Source organism: Gadus morhua, chromosome 7 (genome assembly GCF_902167405.1).
Source record: "Gadus morhua chromosome 7, gadMor3.0, whole genome shotgun sequence".
Lineage (NCBI taxonomy): Eukaryota > Metazoa > Chordata > Actinopteri > Gadiformes > Gadidae > Gadus > Gadus morhua.
Genome location: NC_044054.1, coordinates 20,328,059 through 20,355,384, shown reverse-complemented (window position 1 = coordinate 20,355,384; position 27,326 = coordinate 20,328,059). Strand labels below are relative to the sequence as shown.

The 27,326-nt window shown below is 44.4% G+C and overlaps 2 protein-coding genes across 4 annotated transcripts in view; both read left to right on the top strand.

The window, feature by feature from the left end:
- kptn (kaptin (actin binding protein)) overlaps positions 1–3,330 on the top strand; it is a 4,308-nt gene extending 978 nt beyond the window's left edge. The window contains exons 5-13 of one of the 2 annotated variants that reach the window (XM_030362279.1): positions 128–206; positions 311–384; positions 755–861; positions 1,206–1,307; positions 1,507–1,569; positions 1,723–1,786; positions 2,116–2,251; positions 2,415–2,591; positions 2,937–3,330. In XM_030362279.1, the coding sequence (XP_030218139.1) occupies positions 128–206; positions 311–384; positions 755–861; positions 1,206–1,307; positions 1,507–1,569; positions 1,723–1,786; positions 2,116–2,251; positions 2,415–2,591; positions 2,937–3,098 (964 nt within the window). In that variant the 3' untranslated portion in view covers positions 3,099–3,330. The remainder of the gene's footprint in view (positions 1–127; positions 207–310; positions 385–754; positions 862–1,205; positions 1,308–1,506; positions 1,570–1,722; positions 1,787–2,115; positions 2,252–2,414; positions 2,592–2,936) is intronic. The other variant, XM_030362280.1, reaches the window with a different exon arrangement.
- Positions 3,331–3,644: 314 nt separating this feature from the next.
- Positions 3,645–26,319, top strand: nova1 (NOVA alternative splicing regulator 1). 2 transcript variants are annotated; one of them, XM_030361967.1, is made up of 4 exons: positions 3,645–4,362; positions 12,179–12,322; positions 17,496–17,662; positions 18,174–26,319. In XM_030361967.1, the coding sequence occupies exons 1-4, from the start codon at positions 4,200–4,202 to the stop codon at positions 19,185–19,187; spliced, it is 1,488 nt and encodes a 495-aa protein (XP_030217827.1). In that variant the 5' UTR covers positions 3,645–4,199; the 3' UTR covers positions 19,188–26,319. The 2 variants fall into 2 exon arrangements, with proteins under 2 accessions (XP_030217827.1, XP_030217828.1); XM_030361968.1 differs by lacking the exon at positions 3,645–4,362 and adding an exon at positions 8,596–9,057.
- Positions 26,320–27,326: the final 1,007 nt, after the last annotated feature.

The following is a 27,326-nucleotide window of genomic DNA, read 5'->3' as shown; positions in this document are numbered from 1 at the left end:
TTGAGAAAATAACATCATGACCTTTACATTTATCTCTCAGGTCTTTGCCGTTGAACAGAAGGGTGGGCTTAATGTTATTATCAGCCGATTTCAATCAAACGTTTAACATTGATACCTCAATCTTTAGGGTCCATTGTGAAGGTGGAGGACGCGAGACAGTGTTTCTGCTCAGCGGCCACGACCAGAAGATACACCTTTACAAAGAGGTCAAAACAGCGCTTGTGTGTGTGTATGCGCGTTTCCCCGTGCTTGTTGATATTTTTTCAAAGTAGCATTACTAGGCTGACCAGAGGCTTCCTGTGTCCACCAGAATGCGTCCCTCCACCAGTTTGAGGAGCAACCAGTGGAGAGGCTCTTTCCAGAGCTACAGAAGCTGCCTAGCAAGTTAGTCTGCCTCCTAGCACTTCCTTTTAATGTCTCTGGAAATATGGTTAGTTGTGGATTTATTAATTAAAGGCATGTCGGGTATGAATCACAAATGAATAAAAGGTTTTCATCTCAAACAGAGAACTGTTTAATCATGCGCAGCAGGTTGAAAGTTAAGAGTTTCTTTCACTTGAGACCATAATACATTATACAATAAGAACTTATTTCGGTTCAAAAAAACTTCCTCAGGGGGAGTCTTCCTTAGAAGACTACCTTGACTAAAGACAGCATTGTGTCCACAACACGAAGTGACTATAGGCACTGGCCGAAACAAACACAAAATAAACCACTCAAGTTCTCTCTCCCTCTGGTTGTATCCCATTATTAGTGTCCTGTGGCTGGACATGCTGAGTCTTCCCGGCGGCCGGAGATTCTCCACCTACGGTTGTCAAAACGGCTGCGTTGGACTGGCCCTGGTTGACCAGAGCAAGCCAGGTGAGATGGGACTCTGGTAGGATGGCAGGGGGCATGTGAGGGAAGGAGGGGGGCTTTAGGCCAAGATTCATGGTGATGTCTACCCCTGGGTGTAAATAAATGATGCATCATAATTCATGTGAACTTATGTGAATAATGTTTCAGAAAACGTTCTGTGGAAATGATGATGAGTATTTTGAATCTGTGCATGTCCAGTTATATCAAAGAGATTTTATTTAATGTTAAAAATAACTATATGTTAGATAATCGAATACCAAACAAGTTGTGGGGAAAGTCCTCATTCCTTCCGTACTGAAACGGGAGGTGTTTCTTTTTCGGCTCTGTTCTGTGAATCTCTGTGTCAGAGGTATTGCAGAGCTGGCAAGTGCTACAGGACAGCCCCATATCCACAGTGCTGCTATTCTCCCTGAACAGCGACTCCCCCAGCACCGCAGCAGAGGTGAAAGGTAGGTGATTCCTCTTCCACAACAATAATTCATTTATAATAATAATAATAATAATAATAAATTCATTTTATTTGTTGAGCACTCTTCATTCTAAGCAGAATACCACCTCACTGCTAGATTGTGTAGTGGCTAGAGGGAAGCTACTGGGTATGATACAAAAGGTCTGGAGGCTTCCTGTAGTCATTCTTGATGCTCCCAGCGTGTAGGCCTAGCCCCTACCTGCACCCTAATGCTCCTCTAACTGGATTTAATGAAAGCCGCTGTGGGTAAAAGCCTTTGATAAATAAGTAAATAGTAATCGTATCAAAAAAAGAAATTGAATTGTACATATATTTAATTCTAGATATAATTCTACAACACTCCATATGAAAAATAAACAGCATTTGGGAAAGATCCTACGGTCCTTGTTTTACAGGCGAAGAAATGGGTAGTTACAATCTTCTGGTCACCAGCACTATAGAGACGGCTATTGTCTACAGGTAAGCATCAGTCGTGCATATGCTATTCATTGTGGATGTAAACCCTTTAGTTGCATAAAGGTAAAAGCACACAATTGAATAAATTAGAAAAATTAGGCCAGTGAGAAATCAGATACAAATATTAAAATGGTGTTTGTCTAAACAGGTGTGTAGGTAATGGCTTAAGTAAGAATTGATTGACAACACACCAGTGTAATCCACTGCATTTATGTGTTTTAATCCTCCTCTGTTTGACCTGGAGGGGTCCCCATGGCAACCTGACAGTGACCAATGCTCAAACACAGACTTACAAACGTCCTCACTGCTTTTTTGTGGTTGGTTATTACCAGAGATATCCAGGAGCACGGTATGTCCCATCCAGAGTTCCTCCTGGAAAGCGACCAATGGGATGCAGTGCTTTGTGCCCTTGTCGTTGACCTGGATTTTGACGGGCAGAAGGAAGTGCTGATCGGAACCTATGGGCAGGTCCGTGGTGGGAGGGGCCTCTTGGGAGCTGTCCCTGAAAATGATTTCACCTATCAACAATTTTACCTTTTCTGTTTTTAACAATAAAATATTAGTTAATCGTTGTATAAATGGATACTGTACCAATTCTCCACTTCTGTATTTTTTTTCTTCTGCCAAACAGGAATTACTTTGCTATAAATTCCAGGAGCAGTCGCACGTTGGATCTGAAAGGCGGTTTCAAATGGTGTGGAGGCGGAGCTTCAAGAGCCCAGTGCTATCCATTACCTACTCGGACCTGACCGGGGACGGGCTAAAAGAGCTCGCTATTCTCACACTGAAGGGACTGCACATTATGCAGGTTTGTAATGACCACTGAAAACAAACACCACTTGCCTACAATGCAATTCTAAGGCAGTGTTTTGGCAAGGTTTAAGGTTGAGCTGAAAGAATCTTGGTTTGAATCCCAATTTCCACACAGCGTACCTGTAGGCATCCTTGAGCGAGGTTTAAATGAAAAAAAAAAATAGTGTAAAAGTGTCTGCTAGGTGACATGACTACCCAAATGGAATCCAATGTCTCATTCCTAAATTCCCTTTTTTGTAAAAAGTGGTCTTCTTAATATATTCAGACATTTGAAGTCTGAAAGTCCCCCATTTGAAATATAGTCATTTTAAAAGGTTGTATCTCCCTCTCTGTTACCCAGCATTCCCTCTCCAGCACTGCTGATTTGGTTCTCCAGAGACTCTCCAGAAGACTGTCCATAATGACCCCTGGCTCTGAATTGTCTTCGGGTCACGATAGCCAGGATAAGGCCGACACAGTTAGGGCACCAGAGTCGACTTGCCAACCACCACCACCACCATGAAATAAAAGATTACGACCATCTGCTTGGCCTGAACCGCAGTCAACCTTCACCTTTTGGACTATTTAAAGATGTAGCTAAATAAATTAGTTAATTCACTTTTTGTTTGGATTAGTTACAACTTTTAGGAATTAGCCTCGTAGTTTGCCAAGAAAACACATACTGTATCGATATATTGCTTGATTGTAAATTATAAATAAAACTGTACATAAAGTTGTAAGACCTTCAACTCCTAGTCCAGGAACCCATATCTGCTTCTCATTTGTATTCACTGCACATTGCTTTGGATGGAAACGTCTTCCAAATAATCACACATGGGCCTACATTAAGTAATATTAATTTGATACAACTTCAATAGTATTTGCAATACATGTTTATTAAACCTCAATTGTATTGCGGTTAAAAAACTGGAAAGTATAACTTGACGGAGACAGACTATTTTAAGCAGTTTTAATTTACATATCATTCAAACCCCATGCTATTTGTGGGGCTGATGAAGACGTTTTATATGTGCGTTGATTACAGGAGATGTCCTTGTTCGCCTGCCAGTGGCACTGTGGTCCGCTCATGTTCGTTGGAAGAGATCGCTCTCTTGCACTACAAAGGCAACAATAACAACAGCTGCACTACTTATCAGATACCGACCCGGGACTTAAGAACACGGTACGGAAGATGGCGTGGACATAAAAAAATATTTATCCCACATATTTCTCTGCGGTAGTACATTGCGAGTTCACCATGGGGACAGTCCAGCATTGAATTGCAGCAAGACGTTGACGTGCTGAATTGGCGGAGGAGATTCTGTGTTTAAAGTAAAGTGTAGTGCGCGCGCTAATGAATTCATTTCCCTCAATGGGTTTTTATATTTAGCTTTAGCGCCGAGCACCTGGCAGCACGACCGCGGCCACCGCCGTCTGTCTCGTCCGTCGTTCGCGGTTGATAACATTTGAAGGGGAAAAACAAAACGGTCCAAACTTGCCGTTGTTATCGAGAAAACTCGCCCTTTTTTTTTTCCTCGCTGCGCTTTTTTTTTACGTGCTGAGGGGCGCCGTGGACCCGCACACTTTTTCCTGTTTAAATATATATCAGCGTTAACGGCTCGGAATGATGATGGCCGGTGGAGCCGTGGAACATAACGGGATATTTTCAAATGCCAACCTTCACGAACAACCGACCCACATGGAGTCTGAGCTGCCAGACTCCCGAAAACGGTCGCTGGAAACTCCGGCTGAGGAGGCTGGTTGTACCAAACGCACCAACACAGGAGGTAAGAGAGACATGAGTCACCCTATCGACACCCTGTCGACACGTCGGCTGAGGCCCGCACATCACACGGTATGCATCGTAAGGATCCTCTTTGTGGACACTTGGGAGACTATTTTTAACTCGCTCATCGGCCACAGGCCGAGATGACACTCACAGTGAACAGTGCGGTCCGTAGGCAAGTGTTAGAACACCTGTCCGTTTTCAGAGTTACACTGATTCGTGCAGCCTCTCCGCTTGGTGTTGTCTTGAACCTAGTTTATGACTGCATGATGAACAGTGAGGTCAGCTATGAACATGAACCCCGGTCACACTGGAGCTCCACATCTGGATATATTCCATTGAATAGAAACGTGAGGGGTATAACGTTAGGGAAGTGAGAAACTTTCACATAAGTCCCAGCTGAATTATTCCACTACTACAGCCCTTTCCATTCGCTCAACCTTAAACATTTTACTATGTGGTTTCCAAAAAGTAAATGGCTTCTAAAATATCGAGATTTATTCACTGTCGTCCTACTGTGGGTTTGGGTGTTTTGGAACACAGAATAGCATTAATTAGGCTAACTGTTAAGCTCACGCAATAACTATTGTCCTTGGTGACTGCTGCCTCGGGCTGTAATATTGGACACTTTTTAATAAACAACCATAATAGTATTTTAAGATTAGTGTTGTTTGACAGACAATTGACATTAATCTTAGGCTAGTAGTACAGCTCTATGAAAGGTTGCATGGACTAATAGGACTTTAGCTGTCCCTTTAGTGGTCCTGCATACGGCCTGACCTTCCAAGCAAATAATAATAAAAAAATGTTGACCCTTCCTTTTGACAATCATGAGAGCAAAGGTTTATTTGTGTACAGTTAATTTGTGTTCAATGTTTGTTATATACTAATTGATGAACTTGAGAATCAGGTTGGCATAAGACACCCACGAAGTAGGAGTTAATTGAAATGTAGAGCTATTTCCGATGAGATATTGCTACACGTCATGAAGCTTCATCATAGCTAAGTAGTGCATATTGTACTGCCAACACACCGCCGTAAGACCAGCAGAAGTCCTGCTAGTTATTGCACATTCCACACATACAACATGGCTATCATTCATCAGTAGCAACAAGGCTTTAAATCCAAGTGTGGTAGCCCGGGTAAGGCTCAACACATTAGTAACATGTTTGTTTATCCATATCCATGTTTCACCTTCACCGGTCAACCCATGGGGAGCTCATCTTAGATGAGTGGTGTGTTATCTGTCGTGGAGCGTAGACATGGCCATTTCTTCAACACTTGGTATGTTCAATTAGTCTGTTTTTGAATCCTTCATGTACTCGACTATCAGATTGTAGGCTAGTCAATGCTGGAGGCTTCCAACCAGTTGTGTTTCTGTGTGCAGGTTAGCACGTGGACAACCCATTTAAGGGTGAGGACAAGATGTGGTTTCATTATGTCCTATGTGATCTCAATGGACCATTATAACTCCTATAATAATATTTTAGATTATGCTTGTTCTGCTGCTTGTTCCCCATTTGCAACTTCACCGTTGCATCCAAGAATAAAAAAAACATACTGAGAAGGCTCTTATTTTAATCTACTGAAAATTGATTTAAAATGGATGATTCAGCCTGGTACACTCCAAAATGCTGTATAGGCCAGTCGTGGTGAACAGAAGGCGCAGACATTTTGATTGGAAAAAGAGGCACTATATAGAATTGTACCCGTGTGGTCCCTAAAATACCTCCTAAACCCTCCTTATTTCCTCACAATTAATTGTAGGGGGGAGGGGGTGGAAGCAATATTGACTAGCATAATTTTTAATTCACTAGAGGATACCATTTTGTTCTCAGGGGTAAACATTTTCCAGATGGCTACCAAAACAAGATATTGCTGTTCGGTGCAAAATCCTTAGTGAATCAACACACATCTGATAAAATCCTTTTCATACAGGCTCAATACTGATGTTAGCTTACTATTCCATTATAGTTTTAACCAATTTGGGAAAATACGACTGAAACAATGTTTATTAAGATTGATGTTAATAATGCAAAAAGCTAATATAGGCATTATAAAAGAACTCGCATTTTAAATGTCATGCAACCTTGTACAGGTTTACACTCAATACCACAATCCAACCTAAATAAACCCCTTCTGCATCTATTTTGTATTACTAAACTAACAATGTTGGCTGTTAGTGTTTCAGTTGTAACATCGCTTTGTTTATCCAGAACCATTCGTGTGTATTAGCTGAACCAGTGTGGCTGATTTCTGCTTTTGTTTTTAAGCATCACAAAGGAAGAGCTCAGAAACCAGCCATGGCAACCATGTTTTTAGATCCTCCCCCCACCCCTTCCCCACAAAAAAGCAATTGAAGAACTGCTTGCTGTTCATATAGATGGAGAGGCTATCGCAAATACACAGCACCAGGGTGTGTGTTACGCTGTCATAAATATGAACAAATGAACCTCACACGACCAACCCTCACTCAGTGTTTCATACTTTTGTATAACCTAGTGCCTGCCGAGAGGTAAACAGCCTAGCTAATACGCACCCTTCCCTTTAATCAGCAAACCCTTGACTGTGTCCGATATTGATCTCCATATTCAGACTGAATTGATCATTAACATGACCGCAGATACAACAAAAGAGGGGAAAGGAGGCTTGTGCTTTTTCCAAGCAAGAGCCTCTGCACATGGATTCCAGGTTCGACAGACAATTAATCCACAATAGACAAGGTATGGGAGGGGGGGAAATTACACTCTTATCAGCTACCCTGTTCTCCCTTCTAAATGAACATCCTTCATATTTTTTTTCTCCCGTGTTTTCTAATTTAACCTGTAATTAACTAGCAGATGTGAGTACATGACGTTGGCAAAGCGTCTTCCTCCAGATAGGTTGTGTCACCAAAAGGATTTAGTATGATCCCGTAATGTTGCTAATGGGAAGGTTGGCACGGACATGGGAGCTGTTGTTTGAATTCATTTATTTTATTATTTATCTTTTATTTTTTTGGGGGGGAGAAGGACACAGGTGCCCTTGCAGAGTCCCGTGACGTGAGCGGACTGTGAATTTGCCAGGTGGCGTCGAGAGAGATGGATAGAGCGAGAGAGAGTGAGAGAGAGAGATATAGAGGGGGAGATGGAGAGGGGCGAAGGAAAGGGAGAGAGAGAGAGAGATGAAGACAGAGGGAATCTAAAATCAAAGCAGAGATGGATAGACAATAAAGGGGAGCAGTGTTCACAGTGCCGGCTGTGTCCGTAAAGCTGGCGGATGTTTCAATCAATAAGATAAGCGTTATTGTTGAATTATCAAGGAGGCGTAGCCCCCCCCCCCCCCACCCACACACACAACCGCCACCATAAAAATAACCATGTGGGGCCACGATCACGTAGTTCTTCAGTTGAATAGAAAAAATGCACTTGTTTAAAAAAAGGAGTCCCATTTTAAGAGCCCCCACCCACCAAGAGAAAGCATTTGTACAGGGACCGGACCCCCGGCGCATCCACATGCACATTGCACCATTCGCATTACACTTATACCATTCACCGAGGATACTTCCAGTTCCCGCCGTAAGATTTATAGGCGTAGTGATTGGCTTCATCACCCCCCCCCCCCCCCCCATTCCTCCCCCCACCCCACCCAGTCCACCCCACCCCCTCCCACTCCCACCATTCTGCGGCACTGCCATTTGCAATGGTTGATGAGCCCCTCCGCCCCGCTCAAACATGGCCGTCTCTGGGATTTGGGATGGGGGGTTGGTGGGGGAAAAAAAAAAAGAGGAAAGAAAGAGGGTTGGCGGGGGCGGGGTCGGGGGGGCTGGGGGGGGGGGGGGGGGTGTGTAACACACATACATACACACACACACTCTCAGACCGCCGCTATGTCGGCGTCGTCGGCGGCTTATGAGATCCACGCGACTGAAGGTCACTCAAGACGCGCTCGCCACTCCACCAAACGCTCCCGTGGCCACCTCACCTTTGTCACTTTCCACAAATAAAAGTGTGCATGTGAAGGGGTGCGGGGGGGGGACTGAATGGGCCGCCATACTTTATAGTGCTGCGTCAAAAGAGGCGGAGCACAGGGAGGGAGAAAATATATATATTTTTTGGTACCGGCATCGGAGAGGGGCGGGTCCATGACGTGCTGTGGGGTTGGTTGGGTCGGGGGGGAGCAGGCTGCCGATTGGGCCAGGCAGGCGTCAGTCGCGCCGCGCTGCCGCAGACGGACAGGCCACTCGATGAATATGGATGAGAGCAAGTGAAAAGGGTGATGCGGCAGGGAAGACCCCCCCCCTCCCCGCCATCACCACCACCACCACCCGCTCCTCCTCCTCCTCCTCCTCTGCCTTCAAACCGATGCAGGCTCGAACAATGCGTGCCGTCTTTCACTGAGAAACACTGAGAGTCTGCATTACCATTTTCTCAGACAATTGAGGCTCTGGCCAGCTGCAGGCATGGCTTGGATGTCACGGTGAAACCTATTTCTTTTTTTCTTTTTTGTTTTGTTTTATTGTTTTCGCGCACCCGCTGATGTATTGAGAACCCCGTCGAAAATACAACAAAAAAAAACCGGGTTGACTGGTCGCATTCCTCAACACCACCGTTGCACCTATGCCTGGTCTAACGCTAAGGAAAGCTTTAGTGATCGTACTCCGGCATTGATGGCCATCTGACAGAGAGAGGCACCGAAACAGCAGATCTCAGAATGGGTAAGAGTCAAACCACCTCTTTTCTCTATTCGTTTTCATCTTTTTCTTGATTTCGTAATACAATATATACATTTTTTTTTTGGGGGGGGGGGCGGGGGATATGACTTGTTGAATTGATCCGGTTGTGCTAAAACTACTTAAAAAAACAGCGTTGCCGGTTCGCCGCAGTTCAATTTGTTTCATTTAAATTGCTCATTTTTGGTCTACCGTCCTTGCCGTCCGTCAGCGGCAGGTTGGCCTATTGAAATGCATAGTGGGTACTTGGAGGGGTTATAGTGGGGAGGAGGGAGGACAGTCACAAGGCATTTCCTCCTGACCCACCCCCCTCTGGTGACTTAACTAAACACGTTTGGCTCAGTGTCCGTGTCCCTTTTCTCCCTCTCTCCCACCACTCTCTCCCACTCTCTTCCGAGCCTGGGCTGCAAGGGTTCTTCGCTTCGGGGGTGGGTGGGTGGTGGTTGTGGGTGGGGGTGAGGCGGGGGGATTGGGGGGGTGTACTGGGACTGCCAAACCCGGCAGGCGTTTGTCGTCCCCAGTGGGCCCACACTACTGCTCCCCATCTCCCCACTTCTCCCCGCTCCCTGGCGGGTTTTGCAGCAACAGATTGTCATGTTTACTCTGTTAGATGACACCATTAAAACCTGTTACTGTGATTTCCAAACACAAGGAATTAATTATTGACTAATGGCAGTGAGAAACGGCTGCGGGCTGGGTGACGGAGGTTGGCCCCGAGTGGCTACGCCGTGGCCGCTGGGGTTCTGGCTCCCCTGGCCGGAGACGGAGGGGAAAGTTACGCAGTGGGTCGTTGGTGTCGTCGCTCAACAACAGGTCTAGCTCCTACGCTGGAGATAGTTCCACGATGCACCACAGGATCATCTGGGCAGCCTCGCTAGCCAGAAAAAGGGACCTTTTGACAAAGAATTTCCATTGATCACCTCAGTCCCTCGCAGATTTCTCACCAAGGTCATCTTTATTGGCATTCATTGCCGGTATAACAGAGAGCGGACTTCATCGTAGGGCAGATGTGTGCAGAAAGTGGCATCAAATAAACCCACTAATAGCGTGACGCCCAATCATTTACAGAAAAATGATGGGTTATTTGCAATTGTTGGCTTTGTAAGACATGCGCAAGCGATTCAATAGATCTCTTAACGTACGCTCTCGCATGCATGAGTCCGCTCCATAGCTTTCATGGGTAAACGTATTGGTGATCACCTGTGAATGTGCCTTGGTGATGTAAACGGTTAAGCAGACATCATGCATAGAAAAGATGGAGATGGACGAAGACCGGATGCAACGCGATGGGCATATTAATGGGAGCGGGCGAGCACAGCGTACATATCGGCTGTGAAATGCTTCGATGTCACAGTGTCATGTTCATTATGATCTGAAACTAATGAGTGCATTACAGAGGCAACAAGTCACCAGCCCAGGGTTCTCCAACCTCTGTCCAATCCTTCTTCACACACACACATACTTACGCACACGCATCGCCCCGAACCCAATATGAGGGATGGCACGCAGTGGAATGGTCACAGACCTTGTGCCATTGACATTCTCCATCAAAAAATAAAATGAACTGTTGTACGAGCGCGGGTCGGTTTGTGAATGCGCAGCTGGTCGCGTACATGTGTTCCGTAGTGGAGTGATGTCATCCTCTCAAGGCAGCGAGGGGGGAAAAAAGGGTCTGGACATGACGTCATTGCGATCGGAGCGTTGCAAGCAGAGGTCAAGAATTGGCAGTGAGAGGCACCGCGCTCCCAGTGCCTTCTTATACCGTCGTAGTACCCCCTTTTGAAGTGTGTCATTCGTGCACATTCTTCATTGCATGTGTTTGGTGGGAGTCACCGTGACTGAAAAAAAGGGGCCGAACCGCTTTCCACCTCTTCTCGTCAGCCCTGTCTCGGTGTGTTTGCACGATGACTGCTAAGTCAGAGTCCGTACACGGTGTGTGGCTGATTGCTTCTTTCATTATCAGCGCTCTAATTGTGGATGGGGAATTCTGTGGACGCACTTCACACCTCGCTGATTAAAGTCTTGATTAGTGGCGAAAAAAGGCAGAAAGGGGTATTGTTTTAATTGTAACATTTCTGTCCTGTTCTGTTTTGGATCTTTTTTAAGTTTCATCAATCATTGGCTGGCTTGAGCCTCTTTAAGCCACTGAAGTGGTTTCCAAAATGGAGGAGATTGAGGCGGTGTTGGCAGTGTACCCTCGGAACAAATCTCTGGGATTGTATCCCATATGCTTTCATCACTTCCTCTCATTACTCGGGATCACGCCGTATTGGCTCCCTCCACGCACAGCATAGATATCGGTTGTGTGTGTGTGTGTGTGTGTGTTTGTGTGTGTGTGTATTGTATCTCGTTGTCCAGAACCCTATGTGAGTGTGTGTGTGTGTGTGTGTGCATGCGTGTGTGCATGTGTGTGTGTGTATGTGTGCGTGTTTCTTTGTGTGTGTGTGTGTCTGTGAGTGTGTGTGTGTGTGCGTGCAAGCGCATGTGTTTGTAACATGCCCAGGTATACAGCTTGTTGAATAATTATTAAGTGAGTATGAGTCCTAATCACGCTTCTCTGTAATTATCGTGGAATGCTACAGAACTCTGAATGGGGTTTGTTCTGACCTTTTTGGTTTCCATACAGCAGGTTTTCAGAGGTGGCTGAAAACTTGAAAACGGTTAAATTTAGTCCTCTGCAAAACTGGAAAGGAGGTCAACTTTTACTCCGCTGGAAATCTGGGACAGAACATAGAGCACGCCACCAATCTCTGATTATAGCGATGTGGTTCTGATTATGTTGTACTGAAGGTCACCAAGAATCTCATTTTATGACATAGCCTGCTCAAAGAACCGAGTCTACAACAACATCACAACAACATGACAACCAGACGACTTGTATTACATCTAAAAAGCCTCATGTTACCATATCACAATTTTACTTCCTTTTTTTGGAAGGCCTATAATGATGACCAGAACCACTCTAACGTGTGTGTGTGTGTGTGTGTGTGTGTGTGTGTGTGTGTGTGTGTGTGTGTGTGTGTGTGTGTGTGTGTGTGTGTGTGTGTGTGTGTGTGTGTGTGTGTGTGTGTGTGTGTACATGCACCTCTATTTCCCCATCCCTCAGAGGAGGGTGAGTACTTCCTGAAGGTTCTGATCCCCAGCTATGCAGCCGGCTCTATAATTGGCAAGGGCGGCCAGACCATCGTACAACTGCAGAAAGAGACGGGAGCCACCATCAAGTTGTCCAAATCCAAAGACTTCTACCCAGGTAGGCGCTTGCATTCAGTCACCAATCATATCACTGTTTGGTCACCATTTAAAAAAGTGTGGTCTACTGCGTATCGACCAAGGGGGCAGTAATTGGAAGATGGCGCCATGCAGTCCTGCTGTGTTTGTTTGAACGACCGTAAAACACAACATAGGTCGCACATTCTTATCGTGTAACACGTGTAAGTGAATACTGTGTCAGATGCAATTCAACCCTGAAGGTAATTTTGTTTCAATTTGCCGGTATGTGGGTGTGTGTGTAGCAGGTCAGCTGCTGCCGGTGCACGTGGTCAGTATTTATCGCAGAGCTATTTTAACGTGTTTAAACTGTTGCAGAACACCATAATGCACACAAAAGTAAAAGATAGTAGCAGCCAATTTCTGGTATTGAGAGCGGTCAGAGAGAAAAAATAACAAGCTCACAAGCAGAAGACATACTGACCGCATGAGTCATGGACATTCCATGTTTCTGCTCCCTAGACCCAAACATTCTAGGAAGGAGAAACATGGAAAGGGATGGAATCCGGTCCAGCCTCTACTGTACGTAGGGCTGGACCCACCCACTGCCCGAGCAACCCCATCCCGGGAACAGAAACGCCTCGATCTTGTAGGGAAAGTGTGTGTTTGTCCTTCATACCTCAGAGGGCACCTCAACCTGCTGAGCATTAATAGGAGCTGAGAGTCGGTTGATTAGGTCCAGATGTCTTCTGTGATAACTGATGAAGCCAAATACTTCCTGTTTTAAAAATAGATGCACAGTGCTGCGTTTTTGTTATAGTTTTTCTCTGCAGGGAAATTGGTCACTGTAAAGTGTTACTACAGTGAAACGCACATACCAGAGTTGGTTATGCTTTTCCTTTTTTTAATACCAGGATTTATAGTTGATTATGGAAGACATGAAATGCTTCTATGAAATTATCAAATCCATCTGAAATCATTGCACAACACATGGGATCGTATAAATCTCTAGTGGAGCTATACTAGCTCCACTCTGTTCTATGCTTAATTATTTTTTATTATTCACATTTTTATTGGTAGAAAATAAACATTTCTTGGCCAAAACAGCTTGCTGTATTTTTATTATCGCGTGTTATGTGTGAATACTGCATTTCACTTGGCAATGCATCGCGCCGCGGTTCCAGATGGGGGAAAAATAAGATGGACAAGCGTGTGCGTGCTTCCACGCATTCCTCTGTGTTCGCCTCCAGTTGGAAATAAGCTAGCCTTGAAAGAGACCACGCATGTGTACAGCAATGTCTGTGGAAAAAAAAGAAAAATATAATAATTGTTACTTTGGTTGGCATGGGAACCAATGAAAGGAGTTACATGTATCCTTGATTCTGCCTTTAGTCTGTAGTCAACACCTGCTCCCCCCCATCCCCCTACTCATTACTGTGATGAGTGAGAAGAGGAGTTTAGAGCGAGAGAGAGAGGGGTGCTGGCAAGCTTTTGATTGGACGCTGTACTGGCCCACCAAGTAAAGTGACCACTACCATACACTGCACAATGGTTTCTCTACAGCCCCTCTTACAATGGTGTCAATGTAGGCTACCACTTAAAAAAACAAAAAAGAAACCACAGAACTTAACGCAGGCGGCCCCAGCTGTATGGAGCTATAGGAATCGCAACCTATTCGCATTTCTTCTCATTTTACATAATCAATTATTTTGTCCTTTGTGCTGGCTAACATGCCACGCTAATGCCGTTACACTTGGGTCATGCCCTCAGCTGTTATAGAGGGGGGGTATATGGCTTAGGAAGATTTATCCCAGAGCTCGCGCAAATGCCACTATCACTCCCGACAACCGAATGAGCTGGAGGAGACAACACAATAGATACTGCCTTTCTTTCACTCGCATGCCATGCTGCGGTGACTCCACTCTTTCTGGGATCCCTCCCCTGGACATGAGAAGAAAGAGAATAGAGCGAAAGCCCCCGTGAATTCAATGGTTCTTGTTAGATGGGAGCTGTGCAAACCGCTGGGCCCGCTGTTACAGACAGAGATGGATGGCAGGAGATAGTGAAGGGTGTGGATGATGCATGATTATTTTGTAAGGTGTGTGTGTGTGTATGCCTGTCTGTGTCGTGTGTGTGTGTGTGTGTGTGTGTGTGTGTCTGTCGTGTGTGTGTGTGTGTGTGTGGGTCTTTGTCGTGTGTGTCTGTGTTTTCATCGTGTTTGTGTGTGTGTGTGTGTGTGTCTGTGTCGTGTGTGTGTGTGTGTTGGGGGCGGAGCTGCTGGAGGGGTAGTTTTGAGGGGAGGGGGGTTCAGGCCCAGAAATAGCCTGCTCCAATCCCTCTCTCTGTGGACGTGACCCTGTCCCAGCTGTACTCCGGCAGCCTCGATGCAAGCCAACTTTCCCCTCTCCTTCTCTGTCTTGCTCCCTTGCTCTTTTTCTTCTCCCGGAAGTTTCATAGTTTTAAGAGTTGGCACCAGTGAACAGAAAGACATTGCGCCACGACCAAAAGTTATTAATTTGGAAGGTTGCGACATCGCATTGAAGTGATCAGCTCCTCAGTTTTTGGCTTCACACATGATTTACTGTTGCGATTCTATTGTCGCAACAGTTTCTGCAATTTTACCCCAGCCTGTATCGACGTGACATTTTTCCGTATTCAACAACTCATAATGTAGATTAAAATTAAACCCACACACACCCACATTCGTAAGTGCTTCACAGACGCGCACGTCTGATGCATCCACATGAAATTAAAGCAGCTACAAATAGTGCTGTGTGAATTCTTAATTTGAACAAAAAATGCTTTGTCTGGCTTGCCATCAGCCTAGCTAGCTTAACCATGTTAGCTAGTGTGTGTGTGTGTGACCTTATACTGGAAGAGCTTTGATATTATCTATGTGGATAGAATTACACTCATTCACAAACTCTCGTATTCAGCACAATGGGCTTTTGTTTGCTTCAAGAAAGTGTCATGTTTTACAGTGAAATGTGATTATTATCTATTTACTGTATTATTTATTTATATTGCATCATGGAATTTTTCCAAGGTCAAATAGTGCTGACTACTATTCCCCATTCTTTCCAATTTCGCTCTGGGCTATTTACAAACCTCTCGAAGTAGCCTACATGGGACGATAAAAAAAACAACGTAATTATCCACAGCTTTTAACGACGCGCAACATCCAGCAGTCACGCTGGGCCTCCTCGTATATACCTTCTCCCGTCCACCCGGGCAGACGGCACTGCCATCCTGCACCATATTTCACCCGGAGCCTACAGGAAGCCAAAAACAAGTACGCACACGGGCACAGTGAGCTCTACAAAATGATGAGTGCGCTGAAAAACTACGCTGTCCATCATGTCCTACCCAAACACATCAGGCAGGAGCACAGATTGGAACCACGCCATGTATAGACTGTTAAAGATGGGAGATGCAGCTGAATTCACCAGGAGAGGCTTTGGATAGGAGACTGCCCTGAATTACAAAATGCTGAAAAAAATTATGTATATGGAATTATATGTAGTATATGACAAGAGGGGGGGGGGGATTGGTCATCGTGGTTCTAATAGATCAGTAGATTAGTTACTTAACTCGGTTAAATGCAAGCATGCCAGCAGGAACACAAATGCAAGGCAATGACATGGTAAAACGGCAAACATTTCTCACCGTGCGATCCTCGCCTGCCGTTTTGCTCTGCTCGTCGCTTTAAAATTCAGATGAATAATTCCTAATTAACAAGACGTCGAGAGTTTGAATGACGCCGCGTGCCACCCGGCAGGCACGTAAGAAATCACCTAGATGAGCGCCACATTGAATCCCAGCCCCGACTGGTGACCATTAGCAGAGTTTAATGGAGAAGGCCGGGCCGTCTGGTGATGGATCACTCTGTCGACCTGGGGCTACAGCACCACTTGAGGACGATTGGAGGTTAGGGAGGGAACCAAACGAGGTACGCACTCAGACACACGGTCTGTACCGTCGATGGGACTCAAAACGCTGCCCTTCTGCTTAACCGTATGAGGAGCAACCCCTGTCTAATCTCGGTGGCCTGAAAAACACTATTTAACTTAATACTGTAATTTGACATGAGTTAACTTACTGTTGTACGGTGTTTCAATTGTTATACATGGTCAATAATATCTTCAAATAATAGGTCTAAATAATATTTGCTGATGCCTATTCATTCCTCATGAAAATGCACAAACTAAATAGCTAAAATAGCTACAATTTGTTTATTGATTGGCAACCATGGGTAAATCCCATCTATGTGAGTTTTTCGATGTTCATTCCTTGAGGAAAATCCCAGTTCCAATGTGTTCTCTTTCTGTGTTAATATTATCCAGCTCTGTTTTCAGTTTTTTCCTCATTAGTGCAGTGTGTATCGGTTTTCCCCTTTTCGATATCCTTGCTCAATCATTCAGATGTAATAACAAATTCAAATAGTCTCTTGGTTCTATAATTCATTCTATAATCAAACCAGATTTTAGTGCCAATCAAATTATGTAGTCTGAGACCCGTTGGACTCAGTATGAGTTAGCTTCCAATTGTTGCAATTGAAATGCGCATGGAGACTATCGCCAGTGCAATGCATTACTAATGTATGGTCAACAGCCCCTTAGTTTTATTGCTGTTATAAAAAGCAGCAGAGTTGGGTGTTCAAGTGAGAGAGAGAGAGAGAGAGAGAAAATGAGTGAGGGAGACAGAGAGTGATAGAGAGAGTGAATGCAATAAAAAAAGGAAACGGCTCACACAAGCATTTAAAAAGGGATTTGGTGTTGCATTACCTGTTACTACTCCATGGCCCCCTCACCATGGTAACGGAATGCTGGAAGGGTCTTTAGCGTGGAAGACCCTACTAATAGATAGAGAATAGACAGAGAACGAGTGTGTGGTCTGTTGGAACCACCGGCCCTCTACACACTTCCACGGACCCTGAATGGTTTACGTCATCAGTGGGGAATGCTTTATATCTCCGTAGCTTGCTAACCAAGCATATTCTTTCTTCCTCTTTTTTTTTTTTAATATACATTTTCTTTCATGCAGCTCTTTTTCGGTTGAATGTGTGAATGGAAAAAAACAAGGGGGATGGTTGAGCGACTTTCCCTTTTTTATCTATAAATATAAATGAAAACCTGGGTTTTCCTTTTTGGCACATTGCCTATCCACACTACTGGATCCGGTGGTTCTTTAACCTCTGCCTTCCCTCCCCCACACAGGAACAACAGAGCGTGTGTGTCTGATACAGGGTACCGTGGAAGCTCTAAATGGCGTCCACAACTTCATTGCGGAGAAGGTCCGCGAGATGCCCCAGAGTGCCCAGAAGAGTGAGCCTGTGAGCATACTACAGCCACAGACCACCGTCAACCCCGACCGCGTTAAACAGGTACAAAACACGCTCACTGTCAACCCTGTAGCGACACACAGAAACCCGCATTAGCTATGCGGCCTGCCCCCCCCATGCTTGTAAATCACTCTTTTAGCACCTCGAGTGAATGGCATGCCGTACGTGTCTCCGTTATGTCTAGCCGTTAATGTGTGCATATACGGATCATTAGGATGCCTTACCTGGTCCTGGTGTCTTGTGTTTATGAGTCGCTAGGCGTGGTGGTTCCCTGAGGCCGTGACCCCGTAGCGTGGCAGAGGTCAGGAGAATGTAAGGCCACAAGGGTTATTTTTACCCCCCAGTCTTTCATAGTTAGACATTAGCCAAGTGGCAGCTGCAGTTTAAACCCCTGGGATTAGTGAAGTGCTGAGTAAAGCCAGAGCGACTGTAGTAAACTGACTCAGTGAGATTCGTCTCCCCTGTCCCTCATTGCTCCACTTAAAAGCCACTCCCATCTCCTCTCCCCTTATTTTTTTTCGTTCGATTTCAATCTCTCCGTTTCCTCCTGCAGGCTAAACTGATAGTGCCCAATAGCACAGCCGGGCTTATCATTGGCAAAGGAGGCGCGACAGTAAAGGCAGTGATGGAACAGTCAGGGGCTTGGGTGCAGCTCTCCCAGAAGCCCGAGGGCATCAACCTGCAGGAGCGGGTGGTCACCATTAGCGGGGAGCCCGAGCAGAACCGCAAGGCTGTGGAAATCATAGTTCAGAAGATCCAGGAGGATCCTCAGAGCAGCAGCTGCCTCAACATCTCCTACTCCAACATCTCTGGCCCCGTGGCCAACTCCAACCCCACGGGCTCCCCTTACGCCAACTCCGCCGAAGTGCTGCCAAACGCAGCCGCGGCTGCCGCCACCGCCTCCAGCCTCCTGGGCCAGGCCGGCCTGACGGGAATGGGCACGTTCCCAACGGCCATGTCCAGTTTCTCCGGCAACGACCTGCTGGCCATCACCTCTGCGCTAAACACCCTGGCCAGCTACGGCTACAACACCAACACCTTGGGCCTGGGCCTCAACCCGGCGGCCGCCTCCGGTGTCCTCGCCGCCGTGGCCGCCAGCGCAAACCCCGCCGCCGCGGCCGCAGCTAACCTCTTAGCCTCCTACGCTAGCGACGCCTCCGGCGGACACCCGGCGGCGGGCCTGGGCGGGTTCTCGCTGGGCTCCCTGGCCGCCGCCACCGGGGCTTCCAACGGCTACCTGAACGCCTCGTCCCCACTGATGGCGTCCTCCCTCCTGGCCGCCGAGAAGCTGGGCGACGGTGCCAAGGACGTGGTTGAGATCGCCGTGCCGGAGAACCTGGTGGGCGCCATCCTGGGGAAAGGAGGGAAGACGCTGGTGGAGTACCAGGAGCTAACAGGCGCCCGCATCCAGATCTCCAAAAAGGGGGAGTTCATCCCGGGCACGCGGAACCGTAAAGTTACCATCACAGGGTCCCCGGCCGCCACGCAGGCCGCGCAGTACCTGATCAGCCAGAGGATCACGTACGAGCAGGGCGTGCGCGCCACCAACCCACAGAAGGTGGGCTAAAATTGAAAAAAAAGGAGAAGAGGATAGAAAAGGAATGATGAAGGTGGAAGGAAGTCGATAGGGTCACTGATTGGGGGGGGGGGGGAGGTAAGAAAAAAAGAAAAAATAACGAAACGCCCAAATATCTGTTCAATATTTCGGTTTCAAACGAGGGAATCGCAGAAGGAGGAGGCGGGGGGGCGGGGGAGACAACCAAGATAAATGTGTGTGATATGTGAATGTGTTTTTAGGAGTGACGTCCTGATGTTTTTTAAAAGAGTCTGTCGAGTCCTTTTGACGACGGTGATCAGAGTAATGCTGAACTGGTCCACTGCCAAGCTGCAGATTCAACGGCTGAGCCTCCAGTTTTCGCCCTTCCTCCAAAACCTTAGAGCTGTTTTTATTTTATATCTTTATTTTTCTTCTTCTTTTTATGTTTTTTCTTTTTTCTCTGGGTTTGATTTCAGATCTTTAGCCGTGAACCCCTAGGCTTCCGGTGAGTGGCGCGTGCCAGACGAAAGGGCCGGTCGGCTTGTAAAGCGGGCCGGCCCACCTCGCTCTCTGTAGACAGTGGCTTTACGGCATTGTTTACCAGGGGGACCAGGTTCCTGTGACGAGCACCTGAGGCCACCTCAGGCTATGAGGGAGCAATGTCGAAGTATCATTTAAAAGAAAAAAGGAAGTCGCTATCTATTTTGACATATGTTGAATTCTTGCTCACAGCATAATTGAAGTTTTCAAACGAGTTTCTTGGGGGTATTTTATATTTTTTTCTTTATTTATTATTGACGTGGTCTCATTCAAACACAAATAGATTATTTAAGCCTGTGAATTCAGGTTGACCTGAATGTAAAAACAACGTTAGCCTATTGCTCTTTTTTTATTTACAGGGATCAAATATTGTGTTGCAGTGAACAAAATGTATAATCTGAACCCAGTCTGAACTTTTACAGTTATTGTCGTGTATAGCGCGTATAGTTCAGGGGTTAAAAAAAATAACCAATGTGAGAGGACAGAGGAGACACACAGGAATGTATAAATATATTTTACATGAACACACTAAGATGAAGCTCCCACAAACGCACAAACATTTTTCGCATCTCCACAGCAACGGACAGAAACAAATGTTAACCAACCCTTTCTTGGTGCTATACCATTGGGCATACGAATCTCTGTTACCATCGACACCCAAAATCTGAATCTTGCGGCTTTATTAAAATAGGTTTGAGAGGTTTTCCAGTAATTGGTAGTCCATTGGATCACTGTCAGCCGGCACCTTCAATAAGATAGTGAGTGATTTGCTACTTTTTACGACTCAAAGCAATCCAGTCTTAATCCCATTAAAGCAATTTACTCCTCATTCCGAATGCAAGTCATGCATTTCATTTCTTTCTTGAAAAAAATTGGCTACGCGCTCGATTTTACTTGACGATACGTTTTGCCTTAGACGCTTAAAGTTAACTCTACGGAGACGGCGTTACAGACACAAGCTTGTAGCAGCATAGACTACACATTTCACCCGAGGCAGGATTCATCCATGATCGTTCACAAAGGGAGACGCAAATCCCACAAAATGCATTCGATCAGAAGAACAAGAGCTGTGTGAACCAGTATCTGTGAACAAAGAAACCATTGCCTTTACATTAAGGGTGCCAAATAGAACCGAGAAGTACGTAATCGGGGAGAAATGGAGTGAAACTTGAAAAGGTTGGGGTTCAGGTTTAAGTGAACCCCCCCCCCCCCCCCCCCCCTCCCCATACCCCTTAGTTGAATTTGCATTAAGACAGATGGGATGATTCTGCAGTGGAGTCTGCAGGGGCAGCTTGTTCTCCTCTACCTAAAAACACAGAAAGGCTCACCTGAATTGGGTGTAGCCCCCAATGTTACGTAAATTAACCCCTTTTTTTATTATTATTAAATGGCTTTCAGAATCCACGTTGACGGACAGTTGGCATATAGAGTACCCTGGCTTGCTTCCATGCTGCTATTAATGGTTTTCACCTCCCCACCCCTCCCGCCCCAACTCCCCCCCCCACCCCCCACCCTGAGTACACTGGGTCTGACGACTGCACTGTGAGATGCGACGCATGCATCTATGTGGCGTATCTATCCCTGGTGGGATGTGAGTATTTTGATGTACACATCTATTCGACCTGAAGAAGATGTAGGCCAACGTCCACAACACGCGTCCGTGTTGAATGGACCGGGTATCTTCACAAGATCATTTCTACGTCGACATCTTGTGATGTTTGTGTTTACCTATTTTACATTTCTTTTCTCGATGCACTGCAGAAGGTGGCTACGCATACTTAAAATTCATGAAGATTTTGTATAATCTGAGAAGCGTTTGTTAACTCCCGTGATACTTCCCTTGCATAGGCCAGTGCTGTCTTCTCTAAATGTAGACCTGCCTTGCTCCCCTTTAAAAATAGGTGTTTTAATAACGGTCCCCATCAACTCGAGCACTAACGAACGGCGTCCGCATTGCACAATGCTCTGTCAAAACCTGGAGAGCAGAACTGCTCCTCCTTGCTAAAGAAACATCCCAACTCGTTATTAAAGATATGTAAAAGCATCCGGCCACCTCTGTATAGCGATGCGTGCGGATGACCTGCTACTGCCCGGGAATTTTTAGGGTATCTTGAGATACAAGCACAAAACCAGATGAGGTTTATCAATGCAAGCAGACGTGTGCGCGACTGTCGACAATTCTTCCTCAGAGCTGTCTGATCAATACCTTGTGCCAAATACTATTATCTCTCAACCCCGTCCTACATCCTCTTTCCTCTTTCTCTCAACATTTAATACTACCCCTGCTGTTGCCGATCTCTACCGTTTAACATACACACAGATCCTCCCTTCCCCCGTCGGTCCGCTCGCCTCTCGTCCCTTCCTGTCCTCCCTTCACTCTGTTTCTCCCCCTCTTTCTCCTTCCTCCTGTCTCCTCTTCTCCCGGGTGGTCGTGTCCTACCCTGGTGGTGTACTAGGGGGGAGGAGGCGCTGATGGGGCATACTGACGGGGAGTTATGCACTAAAGGTCACGAGGGTACGAAAATGTTTTCCCAAATGTTTGCCGTAGTGTGACACCGGGCTGAGAATGCGCAGAAAACACCTGCCCACCTCCCCCCCTCCTGTCAGAGCTGTGACACACCCACACGACCACAACCAGCAGTATTAGCTCAACCAATCCTACTTCCTTCCATGGGGAAGAACCATTAGGACTTCAGAAAAGGTTTTTATCGTGAACTGTGGCCCTTTTTTTTTTGCTAGGGCTAGGGAAGGTTCTGTTCATTTTTCTGCCAGAAGATGGAAAAAAAAATGGCGAAATTGCGGTGGTGGTCAATATTCATCTGTTGGTTGAAAACTAGATGAGCTTTTTGGTTCAGCCTCGAAAAAAAAAGCAGAGCCTAAACGTTTTGAAGGAACGCGTTAGAGGGTAAAGGGAAAGGTAACCTGTTTGTGACCTCAAGCTGAAAAACAATGACATCCTTTATGCATATCCTCTAATCTGAAAAATGACTAGAATTCATTTCTGTGGAATACAATATGTCATGTCATATGATCTATATGTACTTTATTGTAGCTATTCTAGTTTGTAGTCCAAATGCAGTCCAGCGTTGTCAATACAATGTGAACTATGTTATATTTGTGTGGATGATGAGAGTGCCAACTAAGCCTGATTAAGATTAGCTTCGCAAAATTTGTTTGTGCATTATGATGATTCATCATCAACGGGTGGTGTCCATATTTCTGTCATAGATGATTTAGTTTGACAGTAAGAAAATGTAAAGATATTGGAAGCAATATAGTAGCATGTCGTCCTGTTTTGTGTTTCATGTCTGTTGTATGAACCTTTGAAATTATTAAGATTTTGAATGAATAGGTTTACATGTACTTTTTGTAAGTTATGAAAATGCTGCTATTTGATAAGTAAAGTAAACTATACAAAATATTTTAGCTGAAAAGATGTCTGGTCTGTTGATTAGAAGAAGTATGCTCTGAGATGCTCGGAGCATAAAGCGAGGTGTATAGAGAACTATACAGTATCGATAAGATAGTAAAAGTAATAATAGACTCCATAGTACAACCTGTGCCAAACTAGACCTCTGCAGCTTCTGAAAATTGTAGATGTGCGATCAAATGTTAGATATCAATAACTTGTTTAGAAGTGCTGATCAAGTGCCAATCAAACACTGTCTTTTAAGTTAAGAAAAAAAAAGATAATCAAATGCATTACTTAAGAAAACAAAAGGACAAAGATACCTTATTTGTGCTCTTTGTTTTTATCCCATAGTTACATAGAGTAAGAGTTAACAATGTGATTTTTATGGATCCATGTGTTTTTACACTCCATGCATCCTTTGTGTGTTCGTTTGACCTGTGGCTTAAGTACTGCTGTTTTCTCACAAAAATGTCTTTATAGGCCAGCATGCACTAAGCATAACATGTTATAAGCATTCATAACATAGCCATTAACAATCAGCAATGTGTTTGTGGAGTTAGGTGTTATCTTTTTGCACGTCTTCTATTGCATGATATCCAAGTGAATTATTGGGGGCTGGAGAGGAAAAAAAATTAACAAAAATTTGCAAGGTGTCTCGTAACATTCAAAGGCATAACACTGCATGCGGTCAATTGTAAGGCACTTAAGTTTACTCACTTCATGTTAAAAAAATAATAATAATGTTTTGTTTATTGTTGTAAGTTGGGTGGGAACCCATTGTTGTCATGTTGGCCCAAGAATCACCACACATAATTCTCATCAATAAAGTCCACCTCTCTTCACTTAATGAGAGAATATCTTTATTTATTTATTGTTTTTTTATTTATGTTTTCGGTCCAGTGAATAGTATAAAAAATGTGAAACAAGCAAAGGTGAAGACATTTTTCAGTGCATTGGCTACACAACTCATGTTTTGCCTTTTTACACGATCAGGCACCGCATGCGGTTTGTTTTATTTCAGTTTACTTTGTTAAATCACGTTACACCTCCCATAACCTGTGGCATACTATCTTCAGAAACGATTTTTTGTTTTACACTACAGCTTGAAAGCCCAGATCTATTCTATGAATGTACCCATTTATTTTTCTGTCTGAATGTCTTTTAATGTAAATTCAGGGCAGGAATGTCACAATACATGTAGAGTTAATATCTATGTCAACGACAAGAATTCAGCTATAGTCAGGTAGGCCACACAAGGCCAAAAGTCATAACCCAGATACATGTTCAAAACCGCTTCCGATTCGCTGTCAACATTATCCTGTTTGTTTGGTGTTGCATAAATGCACTTTACCGATCAATGGGTCATATCCGTCTTATGAATAAGATCACAATATTGGGTGTGAAATGAAGAGAGAATCCATGCTGACTTTCAATAGTTAAGGGATTATTTTGTTTGGGTTTTCGTTGCCATTCTTTGCTCTTGCACTGGTGGTATGTCAGCCTGTTTCTGTCCCTCGTGTTGGCTCTGGTTAATGATGGAAAGGGGCTGGAGAATCTGAATTGACCTGAATTGTGGCACCTTTTGTTCCGCACTCGATGTCCTCTCCCTCACATTCCCTGTGGCAGCGGTTTGTGTCAATCACTAAGTGAATTCCTCTAAAATATGTGCAGGTGTCGTGAATCACAGTCCAGGGGGCGGATTACCACCACCACACCACATTTTGTGTCCATACAAAAATTGGCTTTTTCCTGTTTTTCTAACAAAATAGTATCGATCTTTACCAAAACAATTCATGGCACATTATGAATTCTCAATGTTTTGCTAATATAATTGTCTGAACTGTGAGGGGAAAAACGACACCAGCAAAATATGTGAACTTCAATAAAGGGTGACTTTAAAGAGTGAAAGGCTTGTTATGAGGGTTAATATGATTTTTTTCCCCCCACTTTTGTTACAGAACCCTGTCAATTCTCAACAATCATAACCAGAAATCTAAACTGAATGCTGATAGATAAACAGAAGCATTCCAACGTCTTTTTGTCAGTTAGTTTTGTCTGTGTTTTCATTGTCAATGTACTCTGGACATTTACACCCCCTCTCTGCAGAGCCCTTCTTCGGGAAAGGCTCGGACTGGGAGTTTTACAATCTCAACAACGGACTCAAGCTGTTTAAAAAAACCTTCATTATTCGAACTTTACAACCAATCTGTGTCGCATGATACTCCGGCCACCATATTTGCCCTTTAAACGGATTAAGGTGTTTCCGAGCCCGTTTGTCTGAGTAACGCAGGATCCTCGCCAACCAGACACCAGGCCGTCTTTCTTTGAACCGCTGAACCTCCGATGTACTTGGTTGACCTTAACATTCACACCGACTCCTTCACCTGTTGGACATCTTTAAGCCAACTGTATTGTCAAACCTAGCAAGACTGTTTTTATTTTTTTATTTCATTTTTAATTTGTTTATCTGTTGGTGCGTTTGTTCTTTCCATCAGACAAAAATGGACTGACAGCATAAGATCTAATAGTGAAGTTTTCTGAAAGTCCACAACGTAAGCTACACTAAGGGCTTTCTCTAACAGCATTTAATGCCTTTTAAAATGACAAAATAGGAAATATTTAAAACGGAAAATGCCTTTTGTTTCAAAACTGTTTTAAGTAGCGAATAACTGTCAACACGAGTGCCAAATAAATCCACACTGAGCCAAAAGGCAGCCAGCTTACATACTAAGTGTTAGATCACTGGAAATGGCATGACCCTGCCCATTTCTCCCCATGCCCCACCCCCTGAAAATGCCCCCCCCCCCTCCCAATTGTATGACCTTTGACCTCATATACCATTATTGTTATGCTGCCAGTCTGTTTTTCTGTTTTTATCAGAGAAACACAGAATAAGCAGTATGAATTCTAAACACTGTTGTTTAACAAAGACAACAGCGACTACGGGGAAGGACTGAGAGGATTTTTAAAAGTGTCACATGTGTTTCTGTTCTTGGTTCATTTGAGCATCATTCATTAATAGATTTAAGGGTAATGACTATTTAATGTAACTGTAGTACTGTGTTTGTAAACAAAATTCAGTGAGTTGTGTTTTATGACTCGTGGACTACCAGTGAAGTCAGCATTTCAGTGTTAATAATTGAATTGTTTTTTAAAGATTATTTTTGCGACGGCAACAAAGACTCATTATAAATGTTCATTTTAACATCACCTGTCTTCTGCTCCTTTCTTTCACCGACTCCTCACTCTTTATTATTTGCCATTTGAGAGCTCAAAGAATCTGTGTGTGTTTCACATGATTGCAATCAAATTGACTTGGAAGCACAGACTACCAAAGGCTATAAACGATTGAATGGTGTATGGACATATTGAGTGACGCATGCTCACAACAATAGGGTTCTTTTAATAGATGGAAACTATAAGAGATTAAATAATTAGATTTACACTCAACCCTAATGAAAAAGGTAACCTGATGTACTATGTATATAGAAAAGATTTATAATAAAAGTAAAATAAGTATACAATTATATAAGAAACATCCAGGAATTCAAATTCATGAAAGTGATTTTGAAATAATATATATATTATTTTATAGTGAACTGTCTAATCTGTTTGTTTAATCAGCTCCTGGAAACAAGTTGAAACACTCCAATGTAAATTAGGTTCAGATGTTGGTGCATTAATTGACTAAACCATATTTAGTATTGTCAATATAGTATACGTATACTAACTGGCAAAACTGACTAATGTTTATTTCTTATAATAATGAGTAATATTGATTGTGACTACAAAGCATGTCACACACACAAACACACACACACACACGCACCAGTCTTTGCTACACATCAGCATGAATGGAATAAGATGCACTGTCCTCTCAGACGCATTGCCAGCATTGCGGATGCAGGGTAGTTCATTAAGTTCCATACTAAGACATGCAACCAAGGAAGAGATCCTAAATCAACCCGTAGCATTTGCAGGCTATCATTTGATGCTCCTGTTACTATAGGCTATTTTTTGCTGCTTCACTCAGAGCTGTTGCAGTTAGGATATTCAACATTGGCTTTCTTTTCGGGGTGGTCCTTATTATAGTTACGAAATAAAAGACAAGGAAGAAAAAAAAAGGGCCTGATAACATTAATTATAGAGTCTTGCTGCTTTGGGTGAACGGCTTCCTAACTGCCGCGCTCCCCATTCATTACACAGCCCATTATCTC

Coding starts and splice junctions, on each gene's coding strand:
- nova1 (XM_030361967.1), top strand. CDS start 4,200: ATGATGATGGCCGGTGGAGCCGTGGAACATAACGGGATATTTTCAAAT. Junction 4,363..12,178: donor CAAACGCACCAACACAGGAG/GTAAGAGAGACA, acceptor CCCATCCCTCAG/AGGAGGGTGAGTACTTCCTG. Junction 12,323..17,495: donor ATCCAAAGACTTCTACCCAG/GTAGGCGCTTGC, acceptor TCCCCCACACAG/GAACAACAGAGCGTGTGTGT.